The 22,112-nt window shown below is 39.3% G+C and overlaps 2 protein-coding genes across 3 annotated transcripts; both read right to left on the bottom strand.

Annotated features, from left to right (window-relative positions):
- Positions 1-331: 331 nt before the first annotated feature.
- On the bottom strand, positions 332-14,112 carry LOC136434528 (coiled-coil domain-containing protein 181-like). 2 transcript variants are annotated; one of them, XM_066427399.1, is made up of 7 exons: positions 13,914-14,112; positions 8,411-8,539; positions 5,486-6,547; positions 4,511-4,594; positions 3,630-3,692; positions 2,895-3,049; positions 332-2,121 (listed from the first exon to the last, which is right to left on the bottom strand). In XM_066427399.1, exons 2-7 carry the CDS (start codon positions 8,522-8,524, stop codon positions 1,950-1,952), a joined length of 1,650 nt encoding a protein of 549 aa, XP_066283496.1. In that variant the 5' UTR covers positions 8,525-8,539; positions 13,914-14,112; the 3' UTR covers positions 332-1,949. The 2 variants fall into 2 exon arrangements, with proteins under 2 accessions (XP_066283496.1, XP_066283504.1); XM_066427407.1 differs by lacking the exon at positions 3,630-3,692 and having other exon boundaries at positions 13,914-14,111.
- Positions 14,113-15,811: 1,699 nt separating this feature from the next.
- LOC136434483 (peroxiredoxin-2-like) lies at positions 15,812-22,001 on the bottom strand. The gene is made up of 7 exons (XM_066427306.1): positions 21,794-22,001; positions 19,625-19,742; positions 19,233-19,349; positions 18,637-18,759; positions 18,041-18,171; positions 17,607-17,641; positions 15,812-17,227 (listed from the first exon to the last, which is right to left on the bottom strand). The coding sequence occupies exons 1-7, from the start codon at positions 21,975-21,977 to the stop codon at positions 17,168-17,170; spliced, it is 768 nt and encodes a 255-aa protein (XP_066283403.1). The 5' UTR covers positions 21,978-22,001; the 3' UTR covers positions 15,812-17,167.
- Positions 22,002-22,112: the final 111 nt, after the last annotated feature.

Raw genomic sequence — 22,112 nt, 5'->3', positions numbered from 1 at the left:
CCAGTTCAGGGCTTCTTGGTTAGCTTCATAGGTTTTGATTGATGACATTGACATCTAGAAGTAAGACTGGTAAATACTAGACTCTACAGTCATTACCTTTGCCAAGAAGGTTATGTTTTCAGTAGCGTGCGTGTGTGTGTGTGTGGACAAACAGCATACCTTGAGAAGGCCTGGGTGGATTGTATTGATATTTCGTATGAAGGTAGATCTTGATGAGACCTAGAAATGATTAGATTTTGGGCCCCCTAGCAGCTTGTAACGGTACTGCAGCAGAACTTCCTGTTTTGATATCTCGTTTCTACTACAAAGAAAGCACACAACAGCCTTGGTATATCACAAAACAATATCTCTTTGTTAATCAAACTATCTGCACACAACATTAGAATCAACTACTACTGCTAGTGACTATTGCACAACTCTAAAGTCACTAAATTACATTTGAGGTACAAGCATATTTACAATCAAATTGTAACCTGAACAATGATATCAACATTAGCTGGCTTCTAATTTTTATGATAATGCTAGTACAGAAGATTATTGTCACTAACAATAAATGCAAAATAAGTCAAAATCTAATGGAATACTGTTCAGAGGAAAACCCGGAGATTAGCTTACTTATTATATAATAAGTAACTTTGGCAGTTTTGTTCTTAGTTGCTTATTAAGTTTATCCCTGCCAATAAGGAAATGGACATATTACAGTTAATCTTAGAAAGTAGTTCACTATACAATGCTCTGAAAACTCGCTTGAATCTATGAATAGTTTCATCAGGTTGTTAAATCACTGGATAACAAAGTTCTTTACACACAACCAGAACATCCTCACCTGCCAACGTTCCGGTGACCATCTGTCACCTTCCTCAGGGCAATACTGAATGGTTTGTAAAGATCTTTGTTCTCGAAAAGTAGCCTTAAAGTTTTTTAGGATCAAAGTGACCAGTATCATGTGTAATTTTACAGATATGGCTTATGTCTCTACATGTACAGTGTACCAATCACATGAACAGCCATGTAAGCATTTTGTAAATCAATTGTGGTTGTGTTAGAAAAACTCAACTTACAAATGACTTACCAACCCAATGAGGCTATTTACTGGAACTGAGAATGTGTACTAAATAATCAATACATTTTGGTTCTGAGCTACAATCAGACAAAGTTTGTTCAGAATTGGCAGGCAAGCAAAAGAAAAATTCAAAGACAAAAAAACAATAAATTGATAAGCTGACTTTGGATGATCTACTAGGAGAATGGGTGATCTTTTAGCATGTCTCAATCCTGTACATTCTGCTTTGGTGGACGGTACTGAATTAAGATAAACCTTAAAGCATGTACATGTACATCTATTCACACAATGGATCTCCTGGTTTAACACATATTATTAAGCAGCCTCCCCCCCCCCAAAATGTTTACATGGTAAACTTCAACTTAGTAAAAGAACAAAGTAAAAGTAACAATGGAGAATCTGCTATGTAACAAACAAATGCACCACAAATTAGAAACCTGAGTTGTCAAATAAGCAAAGAACAGATTCTGGAGTAAATTAAAACATACGTGTGTACTATTTTATACAAATTTGAATAAACCTCCAGACATAGTTTTTAGACTAAAAACACAGCTTCTTTAAAAAAACTTTTTCTAAATGTATCAGAATCTATTGATATAACTTTTCTTTTTCTCATCCATATGGTAGTTCAACTACAAAAAATTGTCAAACACCTACATGTAAGTACATGAACTTGTCAAGTACTTTGTCAAAACACAGAATGATACATTGTTCTAAAAATGATGATATGGTTGGAAAGTTTTCGAATAACTTTACAGTGTACTGTAGAAAGATGAAAAAATGTTTTGAAGTTTTGACTGAAAATGCTCTTAAACTAGTTAAACTAGTTCTGTCTAGCTATATACACTGTAGCTGTCTGTTGCACAACATAAGGGTGCCCGCTCTCTTAGAAACGATATCCATAGTAATCCACGTATCTGAAGGCCTGTGCCTGTCTGATCGCCTGCGATAGCTCCTGAGATTTTCTGGACTTGCGTTCGGAAGACTTCAGACGCTTCTTCTTCTTCTTGGTGGCCATCTGCTCTTGCTGGATCTCCTTATTCTTCCTTCTTAACCACCTGAGGAACAGAAATAAACATTTAAGGTAAAGATGATGTCTTAGGAAACTTTCAAGTCACCAATTCTTATATTTCTATGCCATCAACTCAGTATATGACAGGAGACTTAACATTTGAAAGAACAACAGAATAATGGCATCCAAAACAACTTTTCCAAGACAACTCCAACAACTTTTCCGAGTCCGATTTGTTTGAAAAGTTTACACATGGCTGACTTCCAACAGGCAGATAGAAAGTTCCCTTGTCCACAAAGTCACGTTTCCTCACAACAGTTACCACCTTTTGACCTTCAGGTTCAAGGTCAGAGCCATCATTGTAACCCCCATTAAAGAAGGCCTGCTATATTGACTGTGACAAAGGCATTCATTTGCATATTCAAAAAGCTTGCCTTTGAAGACACACCAACCATTCTTGCTCGTATAAACCCACCCTTTTTACAGCGTAGACTTTGAAGTGCAAGATAAAGAATTCACTGAGGCGTGTACCCTTCGCTATAGAAGCCATGTTTTGTAAACTGAGGAGCACCTAGCAACGCTGCTTGGATACACAACATTGACGTTGCTGCAATTGCTTCCATTGACCTTTTACATGTAACTGTGTCTTAGAGTAATCCACCACAATATGCAATTATAGTAAGCCAAGGTTAGAATTTGCATAAAAATACTCCTTCTACCCACACAAGCGTGATGTTTCAGATGACATCCTCTTTGGTTGCAAATACACAAAAACAAACATGTAAAGAAAAGGAGTTCCCAAAGAGGAAGGATACATACTGTTTATAAGCCTTATCGCAGTCCTCTCTTGCTCTCAGGTAAAATCCCTGCTCCTGCTCTCTTTTCCTCTGTTCTTCTATCTCTCGTTCCTTCTTTCTCTGTTCTCTCTTTGTCTTCAGCCACTCCTGGTACGCCTCCTGAGGATCCTCATCATCCTGGAACCAAAACATGTTTATAAGTTTCCTTGTTTTGCATAAAACAAGCCAATTTTGTACAGTAAGTACAAGCTGCGTTGAGACCTGACTGTAAGGCTTGATCCACTCCCACTGGGATGGACCCTACTCTTTTTGATAAGAGTTGTGTGTCTTTAACGTGCCGGAGGTGTGGCTCTCCTCAAACACAGGACCTCTGGCTTTACGTTCTATCCGAGAGGTTGTCCTTAAACACAGCCAGGTCATTTTCACAGTCAGGAAAGGAAACATTGATTAAGTGTTAACTGCCTTTCCAAAGGACACAAGGGTATACACCTTGCCACCCCTCTCTATGTGATCAGTTACTGACAAGAGCAGTTCTACAGCAGCATAACAAAAAGCAACTACAGAGTCTATTGTGACAGTCATAGATTTCAAGTTCAACGGTAGCAAACACAACAAATATCAATTACCAGGTATAACTTCTTGAGTTCTCATGCTCGTCAAAGCAATCTCACATGGGCCTAAAAGTAACAACTCATTCTGGCATCAAAAGTGAACCTACTAAATACATTACAAACTCTTACTAGCAAATCATCTATACCTCATCTGTTTCCTCCAAACCACCAGGTGGGACAGACAGCTTTCCATCCCTGCCGACACCATGCTAATGCAAGGTGAACATTGGCACAAAGTTATACATTTGTACCTTCATTTCAACCATACTTGGCTTCAAAGGGGCCTGCTTTTGCAATGAGTCTTATGCGATGCTTTGTAGCAGCATAAAATTTGCTCACAATTTAGAAAACGTTCATTTTTTTTTCAGAGAAAGACAATCTTTAAAAATGATTTTCATAATTTTCAAGATTCCTTGAAAGCAAATCACTTGGATTAAATGCAACGTTTTTCATTTGTCAAGATTTCTTGAAAATGAATTTGGGGGATAAAGCCACGACACACAAGGCAGGAGGACAAGGAAAGCTTTTAATTTGTTTTTACATTCCTAAATTGTGGGAAAATCATCTTCCCCACCACAGCAGTATAGGAGGAACAAGATGCATGAAATACTTCTTCCTAAAGCAGGTATCACACTGGACGGTGCCTGATTGTGCCAAACTGCGAAAGATATTTTGCGAAGTCGTTTAAAGCGGCGCAATCACAGCAAGTTTGTTTTTGATGAATTTCAATCATTGCACGTTGGTCAGTGGCAACACTGTGATTTCCAAAAAAGTAATCTTATATCTAATTTGGAGCCGAAACTGACAATATGAGATTTGTAAAGGTCCAGTATTTTACCCGTACAGTCAATGCGACTGCAAGGGGAAAATTGTTGCCGCAATAATTTGCCGCAATTTGGCACAGTTAAGTTAGATACCCACTTTAACCTTCTTCCTGCTGTTTAACCTCTATCCTACACAATAGTGCCAAAAGGCTACCCCAGCAGGGAGAAGGTTAAAGGTTCTCATCACTCCCACCACGCCTCACCTGGTCAGCCTGTTCCAGCTGTTTCTTCCTGCGGAGGTCCTCCCTCTCTCGACGGTGCTGGTCTCTCTTCTGAGCCAACCATGCCTGAGGTAGAAATAAATAGATAAAGAAATAAACCAACAAGGCAATCAGAGATAGCAGACTTCAACCCTATACTCAGTCTGGGGTAGTTATATTAACTGACACACACAAGCTGATACACACACAAGCTGATACACACACAGACACAGATACACACACACACACACACACACAGACATATACACACACACACACACAGACATATACACACACAATACAAAAAACAAAACAACCAACATTAATTTACAGGCATTTTGTACACATGTAGCAAGCAAACGTCAGTGTTTGCCCAATATTCGCTACAAAAACAATATCTCTACACAATGTACATAGTGGTAACGAATTGAACATATCACCGATCAAAGCAGGTTCCAAAAATAGTCTGTCACCGTTTGTTTTACCTTCCTTGCAAACCTCTAGATGACATTTACTTGCCAGGACAACATAGAAAGGTCGTTACCATGGCAACATAAAGCCAAACATACAACACTGCCAGAAAATTATTTTGCTTTCCAGAGACTTCCTCACCCTTCTTCCCTCACCTTTTTAACAAGAATTTCATCGATTTTCACATTATCTAATATGGTGGTGACCTCTCCACTGCAAAATTATGATGCTGCAAATGAATTCTATTGTATTATTGTACTACAGAATTGTTTCAACAGCAAACTGCAAAAATCTCTTTCCCTTCCTCCCTCAAAATTTTGTCCCAGTGAAAGTAAATGTATGTACAGTATTTCCATTTGTAATGAAAGTGAGAAAAACTCACTGGGTGACCTCAATTCATATACTACTAGAAAAATATATTAACCATAATCTCAGATTAACCAATTAGGCTTGGTAAACTACATAAGTATACACTGACAAATGAAACCCAAACCCAGCTAGGCTCACCTGGAAAGCTCCCTCCGCATCCTCCCTCCGTCTCTGTTCCTCCTCTTTCATCCGCTCCTCCTCCAATCTCTTCCTCTCTGCGATCGCCTTCTGTCGTTCCTTCATCAGTTTCTTCTGCGTGTCCGACAGCCCGTACGGGGAACTTTTCCTCGCGTACTCCTCCCGTGCGTATGACGCAGACTGTGCCCTTTGTGGGGTAGATACCTTCGCTGGTCGCCTGGATACGCCGGCCGCTGTTGATGGGCGTGGCTTGTCCGGTGGACGTGGCAACAGCTCGTTCGTCTCCACGCCTGTCCCCTGCGACCTTTTCATGGAAGAGCTGTCATTGTCCGTCTCGTCTGTGTTGTCATTGTCTTCTGTTGTTTCATTATCCTCGGTGGAGGCAGCAACAGGCGCAGCTGACTGCTGCATCATCTCTTCCTCCCCCTGTAGTTCGGAAACGGGAACGAGTTCGAATTTCCCATCCCGCTCCACCAACACCCTTTCCCCATCCCCATTCTCCACCCCCTTCCCACCCTCGTCTGCCGTGTTTGCTTCCTCATTGTTGTCCGCGCTGCTTGGTTCTGATTCGCTCAGAGTCAATTTGTCCTTAACCTCCTCCGTGACATTCTCTGTTGAGTCTGTTTTTGCGGTTCCGTCGGGTTCATCATCGCTGTAGTCTGGTGGCGGGACCTCTAACTCGACTAAATTTTCTTTAAACATCACTTTCCTTTCTCTGCTTTCTTCTTCTACAAGAGGCTCTTTGGCCAGCTCCTCGTTCAGTTCCTTCAGTCGCTCCTTAACATTGTACTCGGGAGGATCTCCGTCCATCAGAGTGTCGTCTTCGCCAAACTCAAGAGAGTCTCGCATCTGCTGGAGCGCCAGCGCTGCCGCCCGCTGCTCGTCTGTGATGGCGTAGTCATCGCCCTCGTCCTTGTCACCCGAGGAAGTTTCCGCATGCTCTTCCTCGGGTTTCTCCTCTGGCTTCTCAGGCTCTTTCTGGTCTTCTTTCTCATTTTCTTCAAGTTCTTTGTCGATCTTGTCTTCGGACACCTCTTCCTCTGATGTCTCTTTGTTGTCATCCTGAAAAAGGAAAAAAGACTGTGTCTGAATTCCAATTCATACATTTCAATGACAAGATTGTACAAGTTTAAGGCTATAGGGATCTCAGTTATAAGCAGTTCAAGAAATAATATGGCTGTCCATAGACCATGATAGAATAATCAAAGAAAAATTATTGCCATTCATAAAAAAAAAGCTGTTTCTTTCAAGACATGATGATGTTTACTATATAGTTGCTAAGTTGCTATGCAGGTAGTCCTACAATGATGTAACACAAAACCATGTATGTCATGATTGTGTAACTTCTAGTTGTTCTATGAATAAAAGGGCTGGCAATTTGAAATGGGTGTAGTCCGTACATGCTGTTTTCTCAATTCTATTGGCCTTGCTGTTTTTGTACTAGCTTTTCTCAATCATTATCTCTGTCAATAATGTTTGTAGTTTTCCTTCCAAATTTGATCATGTTTTTGTAAGCACAGGGCTTACTCATACCAGAAAAAATGTAAGAACTCATTCATGACTTTTAGAGTTGTCATGTTTAAAATCCAAGCAACAGACATGTTGAAAATGTAATTACACAACAGGCTTGTAACTGGATTGACAGGGGGATTTAAGCCCTCTGCATATCGTATGATTGCATCACCACAGGAACACAGGTCACCGACCTACATTAGCCACACTTCGCCGAGCGAATCTACCTGTATTGATGTTCCGTACAATAAAATTGTCCACCATTCATCGCCCGAACACTAACACTATAGAAGAGGGGCTATCTTGGGATTTGGGACCTGATATATAATTCATATCAGTAATTCTTGTGTTGTAGCTCCTTTGATGTAGGAAGAATGTGTTTTGTGTGACTGCCTACTATTAATTTTTCTGGCACATCAATCTAAATACTACAGTGGACAACGAAGGGGTTTAATGTAAAATTTGTTATTATTTTTTTCACGTTTCAAAGGTTATCGAAAGTATTAATTCTTAGCATCTCACAAATTCTTATACAAGGAAATAATCTTATGGAAACATTTCAGAGTTACAATAAGATACATAAATATTTGATAACATAATTCCCTTCCTGCAATTAGATGACTGGCTCTAATCTAGTTACTCTTCTCTCGTTTTAGGTGCGTGCGTCAGCGGGGTGTGGGCAGCGTTATGAGTCATGGGCGATGTGAATGTTACCTGGTCTGTAAAAATCATGTTTGAATGGCCTAACCGCTGAAGAATTTATGTTAACCACAGTTTGTTTCCAAACATACATCCACACACGAAGTACTTTTGCAGTAGTTAAGCATGTGTGCCATGCCAACATTGACTCATTACCTATTATAGTAAGCAGTGCTTTGTGCCAAAAAATCCCCAAGACTTCTACTAACAATAAATCAACCTCTTGCAAAGTTTATTTTGTAATACAGAGGCCACAGCAGCCGAGGTAACCCTCAGGGACCAAGGTATGACATACCTGTATCACACAGGTACGTTGTCAATGTAACAGGTGTGTTTGGATCTGTTTAGACCAACTGCAGGTACAAATACATGTATTTCGTACAGGTGCTTATATTATATAAATCGTTGTTTATAAAAATGTACATGTACCATTTACATTAATCTGTGTTGTTACACATACAGTCAAATCTGTCCAAGAAGACCACTAGGGGCTGGATAAAATCTGGTCTGTGTGGACAGGTAGTCACAAGATACAGGATTGTTAATGCTTGCGTCACTGGGAAAAATTATCTAAGGGACCACTAAAAAGTCCTTATGTAGAGGTGGACACTAGTAAAGGTTTGAACATACATGTATGTGCTGAAGATTATATTTCAGTTTTTAAAGACGTTCAGGCTTAAGACATGACACCGAAAACTTAATCATAAGACTCACCTTCTTCTCGTCCTCCTCTATCAGCCAGTCCAGCTCTTTCTCGAAGTCGTCAACGTCGTCGGCTTTCGTGGCTGGCACCGACTGGGTCTCTGTGACCGTCACCGTCTCACTCATGGTTCAACACTAGCTCTGGGAAAATAACAACAATAAATATTATTAGTTTTGAATTGATTTGTGCATCATCTTTTTTCAGTGTATGAGAGACTTCACTTAAGCCTCCTGTGCAGACAATCTGGGTGGCTGGCGGATTTCAGTGGCCTTTTTTGGTCAAACATAAGCATCCTATGATACTAAGAAATTTTGATCTGTACTCATGATTTTTACAGTCTAATTTTCCACATATATGTTCATTGGCATTAACAAAACACTCTTGTTTGCAAGCACAACTGGTATTTGGCTGGGGACTGGTCTTTACAAAAATTGCATTCTTCATTACAGGTGATCTAGCTCTGTCCAAATTCCTGTAAGTCCTAACCCCAACTACAATCAGCAAAACCACAGCAACAAGCCAACATCATATACAGCTTGTAATTAGCTCTAATTTCCTGCTAACGAGGAAGGAACATGTTAGTCTGTACATACAGTAGTAATACAGACTAAACCATGAGAAAGTGCCCTTCACAATCCATTATATCATAGATAAGGCCAAACAATGTACAGAAAAAGAAACATTTAAGCATGTAACAAAGGGAAAAAATCCCGCAAATCTGTTGCCAAATTAGACAGGGACCTTCCAGCTTTTGTCTACCATCTTCAGAAAACTTGTCAAAAATGTAGGACTCTAAATGGAGTTTCGGACTTCAGATAAAAACCACCTGTTCTGTTTGTGTTTTAGACTGGAAGGCTGATAAGAAAGATCTGGCACAGAGACCACGGCATGTTGTATGCCTAGACGTGGCAAACACCCAAATTATTACATTTCACGCTGACGGCTTCCAGGGTTGTCAGGGGTTACGGGTAAACAGTAATTTTCTACGTGCATTGTCACACGTTGTCACACCTGAAGAATATAGACTACATGTACTCTGATCAGTCTGAAGTACCTGTCTTGACAATCACCAAAATGAAAACCAGATATGCAATGTATATCTAATTGCATGTTTCTATTTCATTAAAAAAATGTCTTTCAAAATCAGTTTTGTACAAAACATATGCATCTTACTCCTTGTTGCATCTAAGCATCTTTCTCATTGTGTCTAAGTCCAGGTTGCTTGGTTACATCTATGGCTTTTGTAAAAAAAAAAGACATCCTCAAGCCTTTTTAAGGTACATTAACATATTGATGAGTAAACCTTAGAACTGAAAATTTTCCATGTAATTTGAAACAAGCAAAGTTGAGACAATGAATGGTTCATTAAAAACAAACGGCTCCTCAATGTTGTTCTTAAACATTCTGCAGAGCCTTTCTGTAGCACACAGTTCCTTACAGAGCTACCAAAACATTTGACGCTATAAATAACGAATGTACACACACATTATATGTACATTATGATAATAACCAACACGGCCAGGAGTCTAATTGAAATTACTGTGAGTAATTAGATTACAGAATAACGAGCTTTTTCCATTACTAGAATGGCATTTTAATAACCTGTCACCAAGGCAACAAATTTGTACCACTAAACATTCTAAGCCCGACTGAATACGGGCCTTATTTTCAGGACTGGGACTGTAAGTAACTCACTTATCCTCACACAAAAATAACTTCAAAAGAAGAGAAAGAACCACCGTTCTTAAACAATGTCTGTTATCCGGTCACCATTTGTAGAATAGATACGTTCACTTATTATCAGATACACTGTTTACCCAATGTGCCCACTGCAATTATATTTGATATGGTCAGTAAACAAAGTCATTTTTAAAAGCTTTTGACTGTGACCCATTGATAGGTATTAACTTATTAAGACCAGTTGAGGTACTAGTATTTGAAACGTTACCAAAGGCTCCTGTTACAACAGTGGCATTATGTAAAGAAGTGTTGTTGGCTTTCAAAATAAAACGAAGACTTCCGTCTTTCTTTGAAGTCAACTTACCTATTCTACAAGATTAATGCATTTACCTGTACTAATTGTCCTGGTCAATTTAAATAACTGCAAGTACATGTACTTGTTCAATGATGTATGAAAGGGACTTATGTTAAAATGTGAACTTCATGACATGACAGGAATTGATGAAATATTAAAATGTGGGCTTGCAAACAAGGAGTGGGAAAAATTTGAAGCTGAAGACAGACCTGCTTCTGCATATGTGAGCTTCTTGACAGGATAATGAAGAAAAGTCTCAAGTGGAATTTCGGATCTTAAGGTTTCCAGTTTCCTTGTCTTTATTAAGGAAGAGATCAAATGCTGAAATAATCCCTCTAGCAGCTTCATTTTCAACTGCAACATGTCAGTCTCTTGGAGGAAACAATGATGCCTTGGCCAAGTATCTACCTAGTACATATCCGTTGCTAGTATAGCTCACTGGTCCCTATCCAAGATCATTCAAGTAGATGGATGGTTACATGAAAGTACTAGTAGTACCTGGATAGAGACTTGGGGGGCTTAGACACAGGTGGATTCCAAGCTAATCTTAATTGGCAATCAATTGCAAACTAATTGTCTTTTAACAGTTGTGGTAGTTTCTTGCAAAAAGAGGACAATCATTTCATTGTGTGTGTGTTTGTTGGATTTTCTGGGCCACCTCTCAGAGGGCTTGTTCACATTGTTGCATACATGTGACTCCAGGGGGGTAAAAGTAATGAATGGCATGGGTCTTGTCAGATGTGATTGATGGCAGTGGGTTACTATCTGCCAGTATGAATTACCTGTGGCAGGTGGCCAACAAAAGACTTGAAGGTTGAGGTTCAATATATTTGCAGTCCCACCTCAAAATGACCTACATTGCCAGAGATGCCAAAGAAAAAAAGAAATAAAGACTAAAGAGGATAATTTGGGAAAAAAGGGAGCTCAGTTGATAGGCAAAAAATCCCCAGATCATCAGTTGACAATTTAGTCATAAAACTGAAAGCTTTTTCACAGTGTTTACTATATTATTACATCTTTTGAGATGAATGGAGATGACATTTGACTTTTCGGTGGCATTGTGTCATGACACGTATTTTACTTCCCTTCTTGCCCACAGTATTTATAATTACAGAGCATGTGTACATTTCGTGTCTCACAAAGGCCCTGATCTTCACTAATCCTACATACACAGCCTCCGTGTGTAAGGAAAGACCACACCTTTTAGAAGAGAACAGGTAGGCTTAATCCTGGTAACCAGAGTCAAGTAACACCGAGGGTCGTCTTAGACTGTGGAACACGACTCGACTCATGATTTGATTTTGAATGCTCACCCTCAGATAGATACCAAACAGCAAAGCAGAACGTGCCTTTCCCTTGGGCAAAACACTGGGGCCTGCCAGGGATTCGAATCCAGAACGTTTAGATTCTTGCTATGTAAACGGTGGCTCAAAGTATCAGTTCTTCCTAACTCCAAGTAATGAACTGATCTGTTTTATGACATGTCTCTGTTTACAGTATTACTCATGTAATTCAGATTCAGATACACAATCATGTAGACAACTTGAAGTAAGGTATCTATTTAATTGTAGATAATGCCCTGTACCTAGTATAGATCCCTGTTTGTAAGTACTCAGGTTGGTCCTTTGGGAGTAATCAAATATCAAACGGATAAATGTACCTCTTTAAAGATTTTTTAAATATAATGCTGATTTTCCCATGGGCAAAATTACATCAACAGCAATAAATGGCAAAAATCAGACTACAAGGCTATGAATATTATTTTATCAAACGTAATGCTTTCAACTCCGTTGACCGTTTGAAAACTTCGCATTAACATATGGCATGAAAGATAGTAAGAGACGTTTGGAATACTGCCATTTCTTAAAGGAGCCCAAAGCGATTTCAGCACACTGGAAGTCAGATTTTCGAATTCAATTTTCTAGCCCTTTCTTTACATAGTAAGGCCACACCAACTTGATTTTATGGATGACATCCTCTGGAGACCCCAAAACTAATGCGCGCGGGCGAAAAAAAGAAAAATCCTGCAAAAAAAAATGCTGCTAAACCACAGGGCTACTAGAACAAAGCTGGTATTGCGATTTGAACCACAGAACACAGTTTATTTGTAGGAGATACATGTAGGTACTCTCCAAGCAGAGGAGTGGGTCCGGCAGGTTTTTGGCGTGTTTTTAGGCGTTTTTGTCGGGCTTTCTACTTTGTCATGGTATTTTCGTCTCTATAAATAGAGACAAAAATATATATCTATAAATATCTAATATATCTAATGTATATCTAATACATCTATAAATAGAGACAAAAATACCATGACAAAGTAGAAAGCCCGACAAAAACGCCTAAAAACACGCCAAAAACCTGCCGGACAGAGACGAAAATACCATGACAAAGTAGAAAGCCCGACAAAAACGCCTAAAAACACGCCAAAAACCTGCCGGACCCACTCCTCTGCTTGGAGAGTACATGTAGGTTGTCTTGTTCATCATAGCAGACTATTAGAAGGTATTTGGCTCCAAGGACTGTGGATGATATATGACTATGATGAGAATACTCATATACACCCATAAGGGCAGTTTCAACATACATGGCATTGAACTCCATATCAAGCATTCCATGGTTTACGCTCACAAACCCTCTGCCAATCCCTCAATTCCTTTCCCATGTCTCTCATTGTTGCAAAAGTCGGCAAGTTCCGGAGTTCTGTGTAGCCTAGGAGGAGGTGATTTTTTTTTATTTTTTTTTTTACAACAGGCGAAAATCAATGCGCGCGCGGATGTCATCCATAAGATTAAGTTGGTGTGGCCTAAGTTTGAATAACAATATCCCAATTGCATATCGACCTTCATGGAGCAAAGATGCGATGTCGTTGTGTGGTGAGAACTCATTTAAAATCTGAGCATTGATTTTTTGGTGGTCACAATCAAGGAGGTTTAATCAAGAACCTCCTTGTCACAATATATAAAGGACTCCTCGTGCGGCATGTTTCTAGTTCTGTGTCTAAAGTATGAAACCATGATAGAAACGTATGTCTATGTGCTATTGTTTAGCAAGTAAATATTGATATCATACAGATTGCTATATCCAGAATATTTCCAGTTTTATCATTCTGAAATTGCTTTGGGATCCTTTAAGATAAAAATCAACTTGGAGATGATATCTTAGACAAAGGTTAGTATATGTTTATCCTCCTAGCTAAGACAGAACTTCTTCAAGTTCTTGGGAAGAATTCTTCAGGTGAATACTGTTAAAATCCAATTTAGCAGAGTTTTTGTCGATTTTTCTATATTCAACGAATACTTAGGTCTATAAAATTGTACACCACTAGAAAAATATATAGACAGTTGATTTCGTTGTAAGAAAAACGAAAGTTTCCATAACGTTGCTAACATGCCCCCCTCCCCCTTCAAACCGGAAGAGGCGGCCCCATGCTGTACAACACAACTCAGCCGATCTACCAAGTTTTCATATCGCTAAAAACTCACCTTTCAGACGCCTGAGATCCCTACACCAACTCCTCAGCAATATCTTACTTCTCTAGAACCTTCCTGTCGCTTTTGACCGCAGAACCTCGGCTTTAATTAGGCCACATCGTGGAAAACCCGGACCTTTGCTGGAGCTCAGCAACGCGCTGCCGTGTGTACTTGTTGTTCCGTATCCTGGGGGCGGGGCCAGCGTGATTGACAGCTAGTCGTGACGTCAAGCCCGCCAAAAGTTCAAGCAGCGGGGGAGGAAGAAGCGACATCTACTGACTAATTGTGGAACTACACGCAGAAATGATGTCTGTTCCAATTTTACTGAACAATCTTGAAGGGTTTCATACACCTTTTAGAAAGGTTTTTAGAAAGGAAACAAGAGCTTTTAAAAAAAGCTGGCGTTTCGGCTACGTTTATGAGTGTGAATTGTCTTTTCCCTTTACTTGAAGTAAAATCTGCCAGAGGAAGTCACTCAAGGGCTGTTCAGTCTATAAGAAAAATTGTCATTTTGGGAAATGAGTACTGTTTTAATAGAGAAAGGCAGATTGGGGAAAGCAATTTTGAAGTTACGTCACTTAACTTAAGTGCTTTTGAAAAAGCTGGTCTTGGCCTACAACTTGTACTTATTTGTAAAATGTACAATAGGCTCATTATAAAAGCTATCAATGTAATTATGTACATGGCACGCAATAAAACATAACATTTGAAAAAGCACCATTGAATCATCAGCACTATGGTAATTAAGTGAAATAGAAGTTCATAACAGCTAAGGTTCTATCTAAAATGACTACCAAATGTCAAACAAATCAACAGCTACCTCATCCGTATTATTCTGGTTTCCGCATTTACAACATTTCTTCCTTATTTTCCTGGGTAATTTTGCTAAAATTCATGAAAATTCCCATAGTTTTGTGCCGAGCGGCGCCACTTTCCACGTCCGTGTTGTCTGAATGAAGTCGATACTGAACATTGGAGCATTTGCTACTGTAGCAAAGGATCGCTGTTTTGCAAACAACATCAAGAGCCTCTGTTTACATCGGGGATAGAAGTTTAGTGGCAAGTGTTTTGCAAGAATCATCTTACCGCGCATAGGAGCCGCTGCACGGTATTTTCCATTACAATGAACAGAAAAATTCGAATGCCGGGTTTGGAATCTATGAAGTCCTGTTCATAAGACAAAGGCCTTGTATATATTAAATGAATATTTAAAAATAACAAATATAAAATATTTCTTTATTTATTAATGAAAAAATGATATTCATAAATATGATATTGATTGATTAATATAATATCAATATATATTTTTGATATTCAATATCTAAAAAGAAAAAAAAAATCCATGCACGGACACGAACCCGGATCTTCTGGGTCCGAAGTGCTTCGCGTTGCCAGATAGGCCAAGCTGAGGTACGTATTCGTCACTCTGTACGTTATGCTATAACCTCACTATGTGGTATTATTTATGCCGATTTTTGGTCGTTTTCTTGACGAAATCATTTTTTTTTCTTCTGCAATCTTGTGGAATAGATGTAATATGGTCATTTTTCAGGATATCAAAGTCCGAAACCACAATGCAATGATATTTCCGAACAGTTGTAGCAGTTACATGCGGTCGCCCTCCTGTGTGTCATGCAAATGTAGCCTGCCTGCCTTTTCGTGGTCCCTTGCCATATAAGGCAACGGCTATACAAGGATTTGGGAACGTATTGCCATATAAGGTCTTATTGTGTGCGACACAGTGTTGAACCAAGCTTCCTTCCTGCCCTGCTTCCTTCCTTCCTGCAAGGTAAAAGCCAGGACATTGCGTTTCGGCGCGAAGGCGCCGAAACGCAAAAACACATAGTGCTCTACTTTCTTTTAATATAAGTCCTTTACCTGTTAGGAGAAGACAACACAGAAAACATAAATTGTTGTGAATAGTGGCTTTATTTGCAGTAAGCAAACCAACTTGTTACTGTTAGGGGATCCTGCTTTCAATTGCTATTGCAACATGATATCATAAACTGGAATGACTTATACTCAACTTTTCAAACCCAAGATGACGTTTTAGTCTGATCAATGTAGAACCTACTCCAAATACCAAACGATTCAATATAGTATGCCTGTGACCAAAAGAAGACCATTTAGAGTTTTCTTCCCTTTCATTAATTCTAATACATTTTTGCCCTTAAAAAGTTAACAGGAATGCTTTGCTATAAAAGCAAGCCGTAGCACAGGCCACATTGCAGTTTCTGCTATTGATAAAGCACATGTATTACTAGTAATGTATTACACTTTGTCTTAGCATTATGCTTCACTTAGATAGAATAAGGAATCTAAACTTGGATGCTTTTCTGCAATTTACTAGTATCTTTGGCTTGCAGACTTCATTCATTGTAGCTACAAAACTGTTCTTGACAAAGACTTCTTGACAAAGTAGAAAGAAAATCAAGCACAATGTTGAGCATGCCTTTACCAGAAAATGATACACCAATATATTTAAGTGTACATCTTATGGGGGGTGTTAAAACAAAAGCATCTAAAAGCAAGGAAATGCTGACATAGGTTTATCATGTTTTTTTTATTTTCTGTGGAAAAAAATTTTTTTCTCCTTTTTAAGAGTAGAATGTAACAGATCTACATGACCAACACCATATAATACACTCATCTCAACTTAATACATGTGGCTGTAATTCCTCAGTCCCTCAACTTCTGCAACTCTCCAAGCAGAGGTTAGGCTCCAGCTGTTTTTATGTCCTTAGAGGCGTTTTTGTCAGCCTTACTATTTTCTCAGGTTTTCTTTTTGTCTAGCCTGAGTGTCATCCTGTTTCAGTTCCAGGCTCTGCCTTGTTTGGTGAAGGCTACTTTTTGTCAGCCAGCCAGCCAAAAGAACCCAGCAAGAGCCTAACCTTTGCTTAGAGAATACAACCAATTCTGAAAATTGCATAGCTGACAGCAACCCACATATTGTAAGATCACCTTTTTTTTCACGCAGTTGTAAATGTTACGACGCGAAAAAAAAAAAGAAAAAACCTTATACCTTAGAAACATTTATCACAATATAACATGTACTCAAGTTTCATCTTTCACTTCTATTTCCTCAACATGTTTCCCAATTCCCAGCTCCAGGTTTATCAATGCAGTATCTGCGTAAATGACTTAAAAGAACACAAAGAGGAATTTGATACACTTTCTTAACTTTTTGTGAAAGAAATGCCTCTAACTTCTAAGTTCTATCACTGAATAAGGTGTAATGCAGTAAAGAGTTTCAAGGTGGCTCTTCTTCACAAGTCCTTGTTAAACTTTTCAAAGTACTTCAGCTTGTCGTTGGGGTTTGGAATGATCTAGAAAGAGAAATAGACCAAAGGTCAAAGATTGCAAGTAAAAGCCAAAGAAATTGATATTTTGCAATACGGTATTTGACTTATTTCAAATACTGGATTCTACTGGTACTGATTGATGTTACATTCTTTTTTTACACAAAAATATGTACAGAGTAAGGATTGAGCCAAGTGATCATCAACACTGAACACTTTCAACTTGTTGATACACGTACAGTTAAGTTTTTTAAGCTATCAGTTGATTTTTTACCTGTATAATTAGGCATCCTTATTTCTGTCATAACTAGCTTTGGATACAGGGATAACTGGCAATCTATAATTTTACAAAGTATCAGCAGTTAGTTTGATTCTTTTCTGATAAAAAAAAAGATGTTGCACTCACAGTGTCTGCACCTGGGGTCCAGCCAGCTGGGCAAACTGTAGCACAAAAACAGGACAATCGTCACACAGGAACAGAACAACAATAAAGCATAGATAACTTTCAGTCAACCTGACACAAGAAGTTATCTGGATGAAGATTCAGGGATCTTGAAGGGATTCTTTACCAATGCAACAGCTTCCTGTCAAAGTGTACATTATAAGCATGTAAATCCTATGGAGCAAAACTATGCAGCAAGTTTGTAATCTCTACTTTCAATTTTCAATACCTTGTGTTTTTACAAGACTGTAAAAAGTAGGTTTCTGCATTGTTTTAATATTACAGTTGAAACAATATTGCACAAGGTACAGTAAACTGTTGTAATACGGCAGAAATGCTAACATTTCCAACAATAGTCTCAAGTAAATTTCGATATGTAATTTCTTTCCGTGTCGTACCTTCTCCGTGTTGGTCGGTGTACTGGAAAGCCTGGACCAATCGCAGCGTCTCGTCCACCGAGCGCCCGACAGGAAGATCATTCATGGTGATCTGCCGCAGGATCCCCTTGCCATCAATAATGAACAGACCCCTGGAGAAGATATTAAAATGTTCTTTTTGTTTTACCGTGTCTGTACTGAAACAGACGCCTTCATTTTGAGTACAGGGACAGTGGGGAAAAGTTTATAAAGATGGACAAAAATTATGACCAGTCCGTCACCATGATAGACAAAATTAGCATGTCTAATATATCATATATCTTATATACATTTATTTCATATCGATAAGTTAATCAAGCCAGGAGGGGAGCATGGGTTTACTGAGATGACAAAAGACAATCTGGTCCTTGGAAAAACACTGACTTCAGCCCTGACCTGTTAAGTTCCCTTCAAACTACATGTACATACACAAGATAACAGTTATTCAAGCAACTGGATAGATTTTGTAAATGGTCAGACCTTTCAGGTAGCGTTGCCTACCCAGTTGCTTGAGTAACTGTTATCTTATATATCTTATTACCTGTATGTCTAACCCTCATCAACATACATGTACATACCTGAGCGTGTGTCCCACATCTTCAAGCAGGACGCCGTAGTCTCGCGAGATCTTGTGCGTGAGGTCGGACAGGAGGGGAAAGTTCATTGGGCCGAGTCCACCTGCCTTGCGGGGGGTGTTGATCCTGCGGCGAAAAGCAAAAAAAATCTGTAAATGGTTTGATCCGTTTAGTGGACAAAGTATGTAGCTATGGTAACTCTAAACCTTAAACAGAAGGGACAAATAGACCCAATTCACACTGGAGAAATTTCTGGACGTACAATGTACGTCGCCTATTTTCTTGCGTGTGAACCGGCCCGCATGTTGTACGTCAGGTGCTCCCAGCTCGGTGTGAATCCAAACCTGTCATGTGACAATGTCCTGGCGCCGGTTTTCTGCTTGCAGGTCGCGCATCATATGCAAGTTGCATATCTTTAATCAGGTTGTAGAGATTGCATTATCTCTTACAGTTGGTAACAAGGTGCCTGTTCACTCTCTGTATTGAAGCCAAAGTTTAGTTCCTTATCTAACTTCTAAGTCTCTTTTTCTTCATTTTATTTTTAATATCTTATTTCATTGCATTTTAATTCTTAATCTCCAGACAGCAGGTCTACTCACCAGGCAAGATGGGTGAACTGGGAATCCACAGAGACGCCCACCACCTCTGTGTTGACCATGCGGAATTCTTCCACACGCTCGTTGAAGGCGATAATCTCAGTCGGGCACACAAAAGTGCTACAAAAGGCAACAAACTAGTGATAGTCTCAGTCAGGCATACAAACATGCTGCAAAGGGGTAACAAAAGTTAATTTTTCAACAAAATCTTATTTTTCAACTCTCTGTCTGCTGGTTACTTAGCAAGATACAGACACCTTAAAATCACTCAAAAGTAGACAAGGTCTCATGGCAGAGTCATAACAAAACAACTGATGAATACTCTGGAGAGGAAGATGTAGATGTACCTGTGACCACAACATCACAACATCTAATCATGTATATGGTGTACTCACAAGTCCAGGGGGTAGAAGAAGAAGACGAGGTATTTCCCCTTGTAGTCCGACAGTTTGATCTCCTCAAACTTCCCGTTCACCACGGCCGTCCCCTGGAAGTCTGGGGCCGGCTTGGAGACTGGAAAATAAACAACAGCCTTTCAAAACTGAATATGATATCAAAAACATTCATTTAAACAGCAAACTTAGGCCACATCAATCTAATGTGCTGGTTCTCGGACTAAAAAAGAATGTAACAGAAACAAGGCCAGAGGACATTGACCAGGTTTATGTCTTGATGAAGTAAATAATGTCATATTCAAGTTTTCCTTTCTTCTCTCTGCCTTTAAAATGTCTGCTTATTATTAAACTTATTACATTTTCACCTTACAATGTCTGAGAACCAAGGATATGAATGGATGTGGCCTTACAGGCCTTGCACACAGTTGCTACTAGCCATCCTCATTCTCCTCTTGAACATAATGTTGCATGCAGTAAAGAGACCCAAATATTCCTACACGGAGGCAAGGCCTGGATACTAGTAGATAGGGGTGGATACTGGTTCGCTGGACCTGATTCGGACCTTTATAAAATCCAAGAACCGAGTCCAAAAAACCTGAAAGCCAGAACCTGAGTCCAAAAAAACCTGAACAAAGTACAAATACATATTTTCTATTTTGTTTGATAAAAAGTGTTTTGAGTGTCCCCTCTGACAAAAAAGGCATTTAGAATAAGTGCAACATTCAAATATCAAACACTGGTTTATCTTGAAAGTTTTCTCACCAACAAACTTTTATATTCGTGTGTGTCAGTATTAATTCTCTATGCTTGATATTGGTCTAATAAAACAAAACATCCACTAGACAGGATCAGGTCCAGGTCCAGGTCTGGACCTGAACCTAAATCTCTGGACCTAAACTTGGACTTGGACCTTATTAAGCCGAACCGGTATCCACCTCTACTAGGGTTGTGTCAGTCTCTGCAATTATCGTTCACCCTATTTGGCTTAACTTTCACAATTCTTTTTTTCATCTAGAGAACCAGAGGACATATGGACAGAGGGTTTGTTTCAACTGGACCATTGATGACTGGCTATAATAGCACAATGATATCTGTATTATTGAAGAAAAAAAAAAGAAGACAAAAATATACCTCTTATCTTTGATGCACCTAAGCACAGAGACGTGTGGGCCAGATGGCAGAAAAATGAAAATAAACATACAGCTGTAGTTGTTGTGTAAGCGACGCACATAGCTGGCCGTTAATATGTCTGAGAGCATTTAGGGTCTCAATATAACGTTATGAATAATTTATGACTGGTATACTTGTTGCAATCATACATAAAAAGAGATTTGTAATCGATAGCACTCAATATACTGGTTGGTCAGTAGAAATGCAACCCTAGGGGGTACTAGTACATGTTACAAATATTTGGAATTGAAAAGAAATGTCACAGGCACAGGATGGTGTTCATATATAAAAGTCATTTGGTGAAAAAAGCAGTGGTGATAAATTATGCTAAAAAGTATAGCTAGTATCAACGTTATATGTAACATTACTAGGAGAAAACTATTGTGAAATCCCTCCACACACAAGTCGACAAGATGAAGAAGAAAATTGCCCACATGCATGTTGGACAGGAGTGGGGATCACATGTCATTAAGGTTTATTCACCTTTTAAGGTGAGCTCAGGTGTGGCGAAAGGTGAGCAGTTTCTGAGTACGTGGCACAAACAAATGCTGGGGTAACATTACATCTCACCGTTCAAGTACCTCAGAGACAAGGAAATTAAGATAAACTATGGTGACAAAATGGGAAAACACAGAAATGTAGTATCACCTGCAGCCGCGGGGACTCTTGGGGCGTATTTTTTTTGTATAACATATGGTAGCCCTCACATATACAAGAAAATACGCTTTTCAAGCGTCGCCACGGCTAGAACACCTGCTGGTCTCACGGGCAATTTTCACACCTGAAAAAAGGGGAGGGGCCCTTTCTGCTGCAAGGAGGTGTTGCTTTGTCAATTCTGAGTTTTATCAGGCGTCACTGCACGAAGGACAGGTGCTCAAGATGTGTAATTACATAGTTTAGGTCACGCCAAGACAATATTTTGTTTGATGCACAAAATAAATACATAATTTTTCGCTGGAGTGATGCTGTGCAGGTAACAGGCGAAGTGGTTTGACTCACTCTGCGCCTTGCTGCCGGTGAGCGCGTGCTCGGTGGAGCCTGGCCACTGCATGCCCGGGTACAGCGTGCCCCTCTGTGGCTGCTGGAAACAGATTTCATCCTTCTGATCCTCGGCAGCCCAGCAGGCCGTCAGAACAAGCGCCACGGACAGAACAAAACGTTCCAAACCTGCCATGTTTTTCATTTGCAAGCGTGGAATACGTGGCTTGAAAGCATGTAAGTGCCATACGTATTTTATAACACAAAGTATGTTTCAAAAAAATTCAATTAATTTCATAAAAAATTTAATTTAATTACAACAAAAATAACAATGGATAGG

Source organism: Branchiostoma lanceolatum, chromosome 1 (genome assembly GCF_035083965.1).
Source record: "Branchiostoma lanceolatum isolate klBraLanc5 chromosome 1, klBraLanc5.hap2, whole genome shotgun sequence".
NCBI lineage: Eukaryota > Metazoa > Chordata > Leptocardii > Amphioxiformes > Branchiostomatidae > Branchiostoma > Branchiostoma lanceolatum.
Note: the sequence above shows the minus strand (reverse complement) of the source record. Positions and strands in the feature narration are given on the sequence as shown.